Here is an 11,661-nt window from a genome sequence, read left to right on the forward strand (position 1 = left end):
TCTGGTAAACATCCTGCCCGGAGAATAGGATCTGCGTGTGGCAAGCTACGGGACAGAAACCGTTGGAATGTTTACTGCCACGTGCCGCTACAAATCTTTCTTTTAAGGAGAGCTATAGGATTACTCAATGCCTTTGTTAGATGGAGAGTTCGTCCCGTTGACCGCGGCCACGTTCGGCGACTAATTGTCGCCTTGAGCCCAAGCTCATTGTCACAAGTCTCAAACAAATACAATTGGTTAGAATGACGGCAAATCGTTTAGTTACAACTGTAGATTTTAATTACAATGTTTTTATGGATTTTCCCGAGGTTTCAGAGGGAAGGCACCGGTGTCCTCTTATCTCCGACATATTAATTTATTCATTTTTCATGGGTAATACCTTCATTCTTCTTCTGTAATTTCTGTACTTCATTCGGTGCAGCTTTACTCGATATGGTTTCCATAGTTGCTAATCGCCTCATCAGGATCTCGCTCTTTTCCTTTTCCGCCCTCTCGCATCGTGCTTGCAATTCTCTTACTTGTAGCCTTAACTGTTCTACCTCGCTCTAACGATAATAAAATCACACCGTTATTCCTTTAATTTTCACACACACGTGTGGATAATTATCAATCTTATCTACAGCACTAATCACTAATAATAAGATTATTATTGCTACAAGCGTACTACATATATGTATATAAACCGATTAGTAAGAAAGATTAGAAACGAAATGAAGAATGCTGTTATGGTTACTTTTTCCGTCCATTCTTCGCTTGCCATTCGTCGTTCTCCATTTTTTTCGCTGCTTTTCGAAGAACCAGTCTTCGACTTCTTCACCTGAATAGAAAAAGCAATGTACAACAAGGAAATTCAATTCTTCCATGTACGATTATTAACTTTTCTTTCGTGAAGCACTAAAAGGTAAACATAGTCAGATTAAGTGATAATTGATCGTGAGAATTGATAGCGGTAAAAAGAAAGTTGTTTACGTGGTGTAATCACGTGTATACATTTAGATGAACGTTCCATTCAATGAGCAAAGTTATTGAGATCTTCTTGAGAAGCTCAAGCGTGGTTAAATTTGCTGTCGTAAATGTACAACGTACACACATATACAAATAATTGAAAACATTCCAGCAGTTTGATTGCAAGTTGAACGAAAATGGTTCTGTTAAAAAGCTCCAAATTTTTGTTTATATGTATATCGTTAGTTTGGTAGAAAAATGATATAAATTAAAGAAAAGGAAATTTCTCAGGAAATTGCTTTGTAGGGTTTCTAATAAAATATTATTTAACAGTATCGCTTATTCAAGAGGGAGTTAAAATAATCCTATCTTGAATTTTGGCATTGTTATTGTTATATATTACAAGTTTTGTAATGAAGAACCTATTTGTAGATTAAATGTTTATAAATGTTTCAGAAGTGAAGATATTTCAGATATTTCACTTTTTTTCTAGCAAGTCGACAACGTAGTTACACATAAATGATTATTATAGACTGATAACAAAATGGAACAGTCATTTAACTAGGTTAATTGATTTTTAAAGCTTAAACGCATAAATATTTAGGAATAAATATTCAATTGAAACCAAATTAGCTCTTATTCATATATGTATACATATACATTAACAAATCCCAGTAATAACAAGATAAAAGTTACAACATTGCGATAAGCAACATTTAAAACTCACGAAATCTCAGAGCGATCGAAAATTTACCTGGATTATGAACTCGACGTCATTTTCTGAGGCGCTCTCATTGCTGTTATCTATAACCTCCTTAATTTGTAACTTGGTTGGCCTCCTATCTGCAAATAACGGGATGAATTTGACAACAAAGAAAAACACGCTTATCGATAATCTTGATAAAAAGCAATATTTATTATATGTAAGTACCTTCCAATCTCTCTTCGTTGTCGATAGCAGAAAGATCCATGAGCGAAGTCCAACCAGCTGCTGCGTACGATGACTCTGAGCTTGCTCTAAAGTCATCTTTTGCCAAATTTGTCGCTGAAGACCAACCACGTCTTCCATTCTCGGCAGATCTACGACACAAGTGTTATTGTAAACATTTGATATAACCTCCTATTAAAAATTCCTATGAATCAAATTCGACGATTTTATCGCAATTTGTAATTGATCCAATACAGATCAACTTTTATCTGAAATATTTTTGTGTTACATTATCAGAAGTGTTTAGAGAGCATTACTGCACACTGTTCTTCGCTGAATATTCTCAGTTCCACAACTGTTATCTTAAATACTATATTTTTATAATAATTATATAACTATTGTACAATAGCGTTTGTTTGTCCTATGGTTTTCATTTACTTGCCGTGCTCTTATACCAAACATTAGTTAAAATTATGAGGTGAAAAATCTATTTAACAGAATAAAGGTAATAAATTTAGATGAAGCTTTGGATAAAATTTCAGATTAATTGGATCATGAAACGACAGAACAAATGTTGGATCAGAGTCCTTTAAACTGTAAAAGCCTTTGGCTGGAGCTAAAATCCACCATGAAATAGTTATGGGTTTTATATCCCAGAATCATATCGAAAGACCAGCTCAGATTATTTCGGTATTTTGAGCCTGGAGTCATTATATTTTGGGAACTTTCCTTGGTGATTCTGGTTAGTTTCTCGAATTCCGATAGAAGATAGTTTCGGTGTATCTTAAGATTCTATTATTTCAACTGTCGAAGCCCCACGATTTTAAGATTACGTCTGCTTGTAATTTGTAAAGTATAGGATATAGCTAAACTTCATGCTATTATGATTATAGTTACCATCGCATATTCATCTATATCATTGCATATCATTGCATACTCATCTAAAAAAGACTTAATTTTTAATACATATGCTGCTAAAATTTACTCATTTTAGATGAATTGATAATAATATCTATGTTAGTTATAGGGAACGTAAAAAAAGTAAAAAAAAGTGGGACTCGTTTACTTTTCTAAAATCTAAAATTGGAAGTTTGACAAAAAGTTGAAATCTATTACGAAATAATTTCAATTTGAATTTCACCAAATTTAGTGTTCTTCGCGTTCTTTCTTTTTTTCGTATGCAACGTTTTACGAAATTGCAATTGAAATATCTTTTAAATTAATCATTTTTCGACCCAAGTATTTCAATATCTTTTTGTGAAAAAGTGCGTCGAATGGTTTATAAAAAATTATACTGTTAAAAAAGGAGTGCAATTGCATCTGCGAAAAAAACTAGTTAGCACGGTAGAGAATGTTAAAGAGTGCAAAATTTTCCTTTGCGATTTTCCTTTAACTTTACTTGAGTCAGAATTATGATCTGTCCTTGTTGCTAGAAACACCCTGTACATATTATATGTATAATCATTCTGTGATCCTATAATTACGGGTTAACGAATACAAATGAAATTAAAATCAGCCTGTTATAACCTCCGACTTTTGATACGTCCATAATCACAATTTCAGTGAATGGTTTCAATAATTATTTCCTCTTTCTATGCTTATTTTTGTTTCTTATTTTCCATATGTTGCGCATATGTATATACTACGAATAAATTTCGCTAAATGACTTTTCGCCTTCGAGGTTCTGGGATAAGTGCTGAGTCAGTCCTTTCGCCACGAAGTTCGCCACTTTCCTCACTCCGTGACCAGATTTTTCTAAATCATTCTTACTACTCTATACTATACGCGCACCACATGACGTCAGATCATCGGTTGTGGGTGCATTCCTGCAAACTCCGAACTCTGAACTTCGAAATTATACATTCGCAGCTTCCAAAGCTCTCTCAAATCTATATATCCACTCCTTAAAACAATGTACAGGTAGTGCGAGGTCTGCAACACAGACCCATGAGACTACCTCCGGACGGGCCAGTGACTGTCGGCTTTTTGACGAAATGTGTAGCTCCAGCTCCGGTTCCTGCAAGATAGAAGCAATGTTTTGTACTATCACTGTCTGTATTTACATAGCTGAAGTTGCACCTTTGATGTCGCCAAAAAGCCGACAACCATTGGCATTGGCTCGTCCAGAGGCAACCTCGTGGATCTGCCTCGTAGCCCTCGCATTGTCTGTAGTCTGCACATAGCTCTATAATCGAGCTTGTCGCCAAGTCACCCTCTTGAGAGACCTTGACACGTACAGTCGCTTTTTTAGAGTGATCTAACGCTACATATATGCGTGCGCGCGCGCGCGCGCGCGTGTGTGTGTATTTTGAACGAGTAGAATTTTTCCCTTATTATATCATGTAGTCATTTGAATGAATTGTAAGAGGCTTGTGTAATTTTTAATATACTCAAATTATGATTTTGCAAATGGAGTTATACCTTTAGTTATACAATTACCAGAATATAGTAACTAAGTTAAAAGGTTTGTATTCAATGCGATTTTCGGTAATAAGCTGCCGCCATCTTGAATTTCGATGGTGTTTTAATATGTTGTTGACGGCATAATTCTGAATAAGCTTTTGTAGTATATGTAACCGTCATTTGATCTTAATTTCCAAGATATTTGCAAAAAACTATCGGTACCACTACATTGAATTCTACCTCCAATTGTGCGTCCATGACAGCGTAAGCGCTAGTATTGTTTGCCGCTTACTTCACAGTTAAACTTCACACATACAATGACGCCTAAGTCAAACCTAATTCTTATCATTTGTTTATAGTTTATATATGTTTGAGTCAAGTGTCATTTTATCTGTGAAGTTTATCTGTAAACCAATGGTCGACAACCAATGCACTTACGCTGTCACGGACGCACAATTGGAGATAGAATTCAATGTAGTGGTACCAACAGATTTTTTGCAACTACATATCTCGAAAACTAAAAGAGCCCAATGGTAACATACAAAAGAAAAAGATTTTTAAAATGTTGATTTCTCTAATATATTAAAAAATCATCAGAATCTAAAATGGTGGCAGCTTTCTAAATAATTATTTAACAAATTTACGTTTCTATAGAAAATTTTATGTACATATTTTAATACATGTTATATGTTGTAATATGTATTCCACGTTTAATCATTTACATTACACATATGTTACCATATATTATCATTATTTATATGCACATATTTTTACATCAACTACTTGCACTCTTGCATAAATACATAAACATCTGCAATACTAATCACTTACCGGCCTGAAGATTGCTCGTACGATAAACTAGGTGACGACGACGTGATATCCTTCAAGCTATCTTTCTTGCCTCCGTGCTCCTTGTAATCTCTAAACATGTGTTTATTATGATTATTCAAGCCTTTTTAGCCAGATCTAATATCTTTTCTTCCTACTCTTTAACTGCAGTGACTACGAAAAGTATTTGCACCATTCTATTTAGATATTAATTAATTAGATCTAAGTATATTAAATTTTGTATTATTTAACCACCTTCATACTACAAAAATTTGGTATTATGAAGATAAAATTTAGTAAAAAAACTGCTTCATTGGAAAATAAGACTATGTGCAAATATTTCTTGTTGCCATTGTATATACATAACTTTTACAATGATAGAAATAGGCGACTAAATAATACCTGAAGCATCTTTTGCAACGGGTTGGCCATCGCACTTGTGGATGGAAACCAAGTGGACAGAGGGGATCTCCTTTCTTCGAGGAATACATGTGGTGCATTCTACATGTGAAAACGAGAAATATGAATCGTTACGAAACACAATGCAAGTGATCTTCTCGAATATAAACGTATACTTCCGGATAAGAAACACATGGCACAGAACTGAAAAATTTTATTGAATAACAAGCAGAAATATGAAAATATATTTCATTAACTTAACAATTAGTTTTTAATATACCACTATATAGTTCTGAAATGAAAACAAATATTTTTCCCATAATAAATAATACCCAATTTGGTGTTCCCATAATACCCAATTGTGGTCCACACCATTGCGTTTTTACCCATTTGTAGACAACTTGCAAATTTCTCTTCCGTCTGTAAATCATAATACTAATACATACTTCCATCTATTTGAACCATCAATTTATCTTTTCTCGTCAGTGAAAATAATATTTCTCCAGCTTTCAATTTATTTTAAATGTTTTGCGACAAATCCCAGCCTTTGCTTCCTACGAACATCTGTTAATTGGAAAAACGAATAGTATAAAGTATATTGACTTGATCAACCAATAAATACAAGCACATACAGTACGTATTGCGGAGAAAAATGCTTATTCCAACAAAATAATGCCGCGGCCGCACCGCACAGTCGGGTCATCCGACCCTAGATATGATAGAAAATTGTTGAGGTAAGCCAGTAAGAGCAGTTTGTAAAAATATACAATTCAAATAAAAAAAAATTCAATTTCAAAAGCTATTCAAATCGTCATCAAAAAGAATGACAGCAGTTGTAAAAAATAAAGGAAGTTCCACGAAATATTAACATGACAATATCTTTAATGAATCTGAGTAAATTTTCCTTTTTCTGCAGCATGTGCTATCATTTTGTCCGACTGTATTCTTGTCATATTTCTAATTTTGCAGGAAAGATATCAATTTTCACTTCAGAACTATATAGTGGTATTAATATTAGGTCGTTCGAAAAGTTTCTTTCGTTTTATAAGAAAATAATGAATGCACAACATTTTCCGTTTTATATTATTTTATCGAATTATGTATGATCAATTTTATTCTATCAAAATAAGGATCACAACGTTCGACAGATTAGGTTTCATGTTTGTATAAAGATGCATCATTGTAAAAGACGGGTCTGTAAAAGAAAAGACACATGTATATTCGGACAACCTAATAAAAACTAGCTTTCAAGTTAATAAAATATATCTATGTATTTCTGCTTGTTATTCAATAAAATTTTCCGAATTTGTGCTATATGCTATTTGTTTGTCCGGAAGTGTACTTAGTAGCTTTCTATTATACAATAGGTAAATATCGTAGATGTTTGGCATGTCATACTTCTAGTCGCGTGCAGTGCAACACATAGGTTAAATCGACACTTAGACACGACGTCAGTTTACATGATGCGAGATAACGCGATGCATGCTTGTAGAAGTGGTTTTTCGATAGAACAAGAATATTTTCGCTCGTCCAGGGAGACGTTACGGTTGACGGTTAGTAGGGAGCGTTCGGAACGATTCCAAGTTTTTCAATAGTATGATAATTCGAATCACTTTAAAGATGATTCTTATAATTCTTGAAACTTTTAAGTTGGAGATCTTGGTAGATGTTGAATATTGGAACTTAGTGTAGTAGTTATAAGAAGTATTTACACGCTGGTTAATTAGACCAATTACATATATTAAATTTGCATCCTTTAATAGTACACGCTTTTATATGACAATAAACACTTAATACTATGAAAATGGATGTAGAACCTGATTAAAAATAAGGATCTGTGCAAATACTTTTTGTAACTTCTATAGATCTTTAAGATTTTGATAAATCTTGAAACTCTCAATACATTTCAAAGCTTGATGATTATTCAGTATATGGTTATATGTATACTATAAAATATCGAATACCTCTAAACTCTCAAAACATTGAAACCTATCAAATCTATCAATATTTAACCAAACTTTAAATATTCAAGACCTATTAAGATCTTTAAGAGAGTTAAATATAAAATCTGTTCAAAGTGATTCAAATTTTTCGCCACATGTAACGTCTACATATATCCGAAACGGTTTAAAGCTCCAGAGTGCATAGCTAGTTGCAAGACGTAGTTCATTACACATAAATAACCGATGAATTTGTACTCTGGTATCGTGCTGTTTGTAAATAAGAAAATAAATCATTAGTATCGAGGTGTCAACATATGACATAAACACACACACACATATATGTATATATGAAGTATTAGATTTTGTGTACTAATAGTATAGATAAATAATTTGCTTTCCATTTATTTTAATCATAGTTAATACACGTTGTCAGCCATAAATATTGGGACAGGTACATTCATTGAAGGATTTTAACACATTTTACTTTACTCTGTATTTTAAATTATTAATAAATAATAGATTTATAATAAGATACATAAAAGATAAAAACAGTGAGAAACATATAATTTGTATTAAATATCAGTTAATGTTTTAATATTCATGACCGACAGTACAAGTGTAAGACAGCGAGTAGAAACAAGAACGGTGACATGTGATTCATCACAGGGATCCTGATAAACTGTGTCGTACCACCATAAACGAGTTACGTGAGAAATATACGAGGTTGGTAATCAGAAATCTCGACGATTTCCAGCAGAGCATATCTCGCAAAAGCGTCACATGGGGCGCAGATATATTTCGATGTGCCTTTCACAATTCTAACAGGTATAAAGGCTTGCTCAACGAACAATCGATATTGACGTTAGCAGAATTTACCTAAAAATAAAACCTTGAATTAATATAATAAGAGAATAAGAGTTTCGTAAGCAGTGAAGACGAGACTTAAGGTGAGGCTTGGTTTTCGACGAATCGCGAAATACTTGGCAAGGGATAAATGAAATTCAGCTCGAAACTATGTTTTATAGATCAAATAGTTATAATGTACGTTTAGGAAACCTTGATGGAATCTACAGCCTGTGTGTCGACGCGGTTCCAAATTGTCTTTCATCCATCAACGGTGCCATTATTTGTCCGATTTCTAATAATAAATTTGTGGAAAAAATAAATAAATACTTCTATAAATCTAAATGTGAATATTTATGCATTTAAAGAACATTGAAAAGTAAAAGATTTACTTTATAGAATGCACGTAATATGAAGAAATATTGGACTGTTTGGAAAATTCATAGTGTTTTTACTAGTTAATTTATTCTCTTGTATTCTGTATATTATATTAGAAAAAATAATGGGTAAAGTATTTAATAGTAGTGATGAAAAATTATAAAAATATACGGTGCAAGTATTGTTTATCGATGTACTAATTTCATAAATATGCAATATCTTCAACTTGTTAATAAATTTAAATAAATTTCGCTACGAACTTCCAAAAAATCCAATATATAAAATATTCAAAGTGAAGCACATGTTATGATAGTAGACGAAATATATCTATTCAGGTTTCAGTTCTTTAATTATTTGGATAAAAGTGCGGATTTGCATATACGTCTGCAGTCTATTAATCAATATGGAATGTGCAATCTCGTTACTCTTTTATGTTCACTCGGTATCAAATTTTTCGATTTCGATATTATTTAGTATACATTTGGCTTAAATGAAAATATATTATCAACGTCTAACAGATTTTTTGTCATAAACAATCTTAATCATTGGATTAAAACAAGTTTGCATCGCTTTATTATATATGCTGGGGTTTTCATACAATCGATATATCTAATTAAGAAACATCGATCCAATAAGATCTTCGTATTACAATCATTGAACCCACACCGAATCGATGTTCTTCTCCACAAAAAACTTCACGCTTCTAACACTTTATGTTTCCGAATTCCATAACAAAAATCGCTAATTGTATTTTAACGCATAGAATACGATTTTTAAACTTACTTTCTTTCTGCTGAGTCAATATGTAGTTCCAGTTCTCAAAAACTTTAATCCGACTTTGAATAGCATTCCATAAAATACTCCTCTTATTCAAACAATCGAACACACACAAGATTTCTCTCTTTCTCTCGATTTCGAACTCGATTTGATCTTATGCAATTTCATATCGATCAGCGTGTAAGTACTTACTTGATCGATGTTCACCCAAATGCAGCAGGCGGGTGGGATTAAATTTGTCCTAGGCGTCGTTAAAAATGCTCGAGCGCATTTTTCATGAGTACATCTTTCATTTCGAGGATACAAAATACGAGGAAACCCTCTAGTCTCATATTAAACGAATATAATAAACGAACAACATAAGTATAATTGTAATCTTGTAACCGATCACTAGGCGTAACGAGTGCACTTGTTCAAAGCGTTTCTCTATTTTTTAACATTCACGGTTCGTTTACATGTTTCGACGTTTTTCACTGACGCACTGATTTCTTCTTTTCCCTTATTTTTGTTCTCTAGGTAGTTGCGACGATCACAACGTCGATAGACGTCACTAATACCACTGACACGGTGCTGCTATTACGAGGGTTAGGCCGTTACTCGCTTCGGACTCGCACGTATGATAATTTGGATCACTGCCAAAATGTATATTTATCTCTAGCTATAAATATATTGCGCTTCTTTACGAGTATTTTGCGCACACATACGCGTACGCGTGGGGTTAAAGGTATCTACAGAAGCAATACCGCATCTGGCCAGTTAACAAGGGAGGATTTCTATACCTGTATTCTCTTACACAATTAACCCTGCTACGTTCTTTTGGTTATGATCGATCTAATCGTATTTTTTAATATACTCTGCAGTTTTAGAAAAATATGAAAGAAATGTTATTAGTACCCTACATATGTAATGTATGCCAATAACTAGATTGTGGATTTTTATGCATTTATGTGAAATTTAAAGATACAAGAGTGGACAGAATGTATATAATATACATATATATATATAACTTCATATTCATTACAATTTGTAGGAAACGAATCTCTGTTTAAATTCTATTTCTTTAAAGTTGTATTATATACAGGAGATCCTTACTTTGTTCCGTATAACTTTGCCAATAGAATCTACAAGTGAAAATAAGTAAGAATATCATATAAAAATACGCTCAAAAATGCTTTGTTATAAAATTATGACAAAAATTCGAAACAATTGACGATATATACCTACGTTAGTTCCATTTCAAAGTGTCGTCCATTCTGATAAATACAGCTTTGGCATTTGTCAGATATTGAATTTATTGCAAATTTCTCGTTGATTTCCTTGTATTTTATTGAGCATGATTCATTTATAAATTATAAATATTTTTGCATTAATTCCTCTTATATATTAACGACCTCAGGATTTACACAGCTTCTATAAACAGATCAGATAAATATTGCCAATCTGTTCTTATGCTATCGAACGAAAATCTATACGTTGTTATTTCGAATTTTTGTTATAGTTTCTTAACAAAGCATTTTTAAACTTATGTTTATATGATACTTTTTTTTAATTTCACTCATAGAATCTGTTGGCAAAGTTATACGGAAAAGCGTAGGCACAACCTGTATAATAATATATCGTATAGTATAAAAATATAAATTTGTATAAAAATCTGCAGTCCAATTATTGTTCCATAAGGTTTAAACAAGTAATTCAACAGGTTTTTTTCATACTAGAAGTTGCAAGGTGCAAACTGTTTATTAATATTAATGATTATACAAATACTCAGTCATTCAGAATTATACTCAGGAACATTACACATAAAATTATTCTCTCCACCTTGAACATAGTACATTTATACGCAACTGCACAAAAACATCTAGAACAAATTTTGCAAATTTATCCCTGTTTTTGTTAAAAATAAGTAGTTAATGATATGTATTATCGAACGATGCATTTTAATACGATCTTTAAGTTAGCGTTAATTAAAAACGCTATGGATAAACGTATTTACCATCGCTAATAATGCGAATTATATGATACGAAATTATTTTGTAAAACTCAGCATACAATAAGGTACTAGAGTATATGGAATAAAAGTTAAAGACAAAAATTGATAAGGATTGTCTTTATTATGAGCTCTTTAATTATTGTATAGTTTTCACTTTCTTTTCACCGCATTACAATTTTATAGGTGATAATTTGGTAGATGACAGTCGTCATTATTAACTATATATC

At 32.5% G+C, this 11,661-nt stretch overlaps 1 protein-coding gene across 6 annotated transcripts in view; it reads right to left on the reverse strand.

Annotated features, from left to right (window-relative positions):
* The window catches only part of LOC100747790 (trichohyalin), an 18,901-nt gene extending 8,562 nt beyond the window's left edge, over positions 1-10,339 (reverse strand). For 2 of the 6 annotated variants that reach the window (XM_012382519.3, XM_033319280.1), the window contains exons 1-8: positions 9,637-10,336; positions 8,137-8,322; positions 5,507-5,605; positions 5,108-5,197; positions 1,877-2,025; positions 1,700-1,788; positions 734-817; positions 380-545 (exon numbers count right to left, since the gene is read on the reverse strand). In XM_012382519.3, the coding sequence (XP_012237942.1) occupies positions 380-545; positions 734-817; positions 1,700-1,788; positions 1,877-2,025; positions 5,108-5,197; positions 5,507-5,604 (676 nt within the window). In that variant the 5' untranslated portion in view covers position 5,605; positions 8,137-8,322; positions 9,637-10,336. Of the gene's footprint in view, positions 1-379; positions 546-733; positions 818-1,699; positions 1,789-1,876; positions 2,026-5,107; positions 5,198-5,506; positions 5,606-8,136; positions 8,323-9,636 lie in introns of all 6 variants that reach the window. The other 4 variants (XM_033319272.1, XM_003484572.4, XM_033319278.1 and 1 more) reach the window with 4 other exon arrangements.
* Positions 10,340-11,661: the final 1,322 nt, after the last annotated feature.

This window comes from Bombus impatiens, unplaced genomic scaffold (assembly GCF_000188095.3).
Source record: "Bombus impatiens unplaced genomic scaffold, BIMP_2.2 scf_0019, whole genome shotgun sequence".
In the NCBI taxonomy this organism is placed as follows: domain Eukaryota; kingdom Metazoa; phylum Arthropoda; class Insecta; order Hymenoptera; family Apidae; genus Bombus; species Bombus impatiens.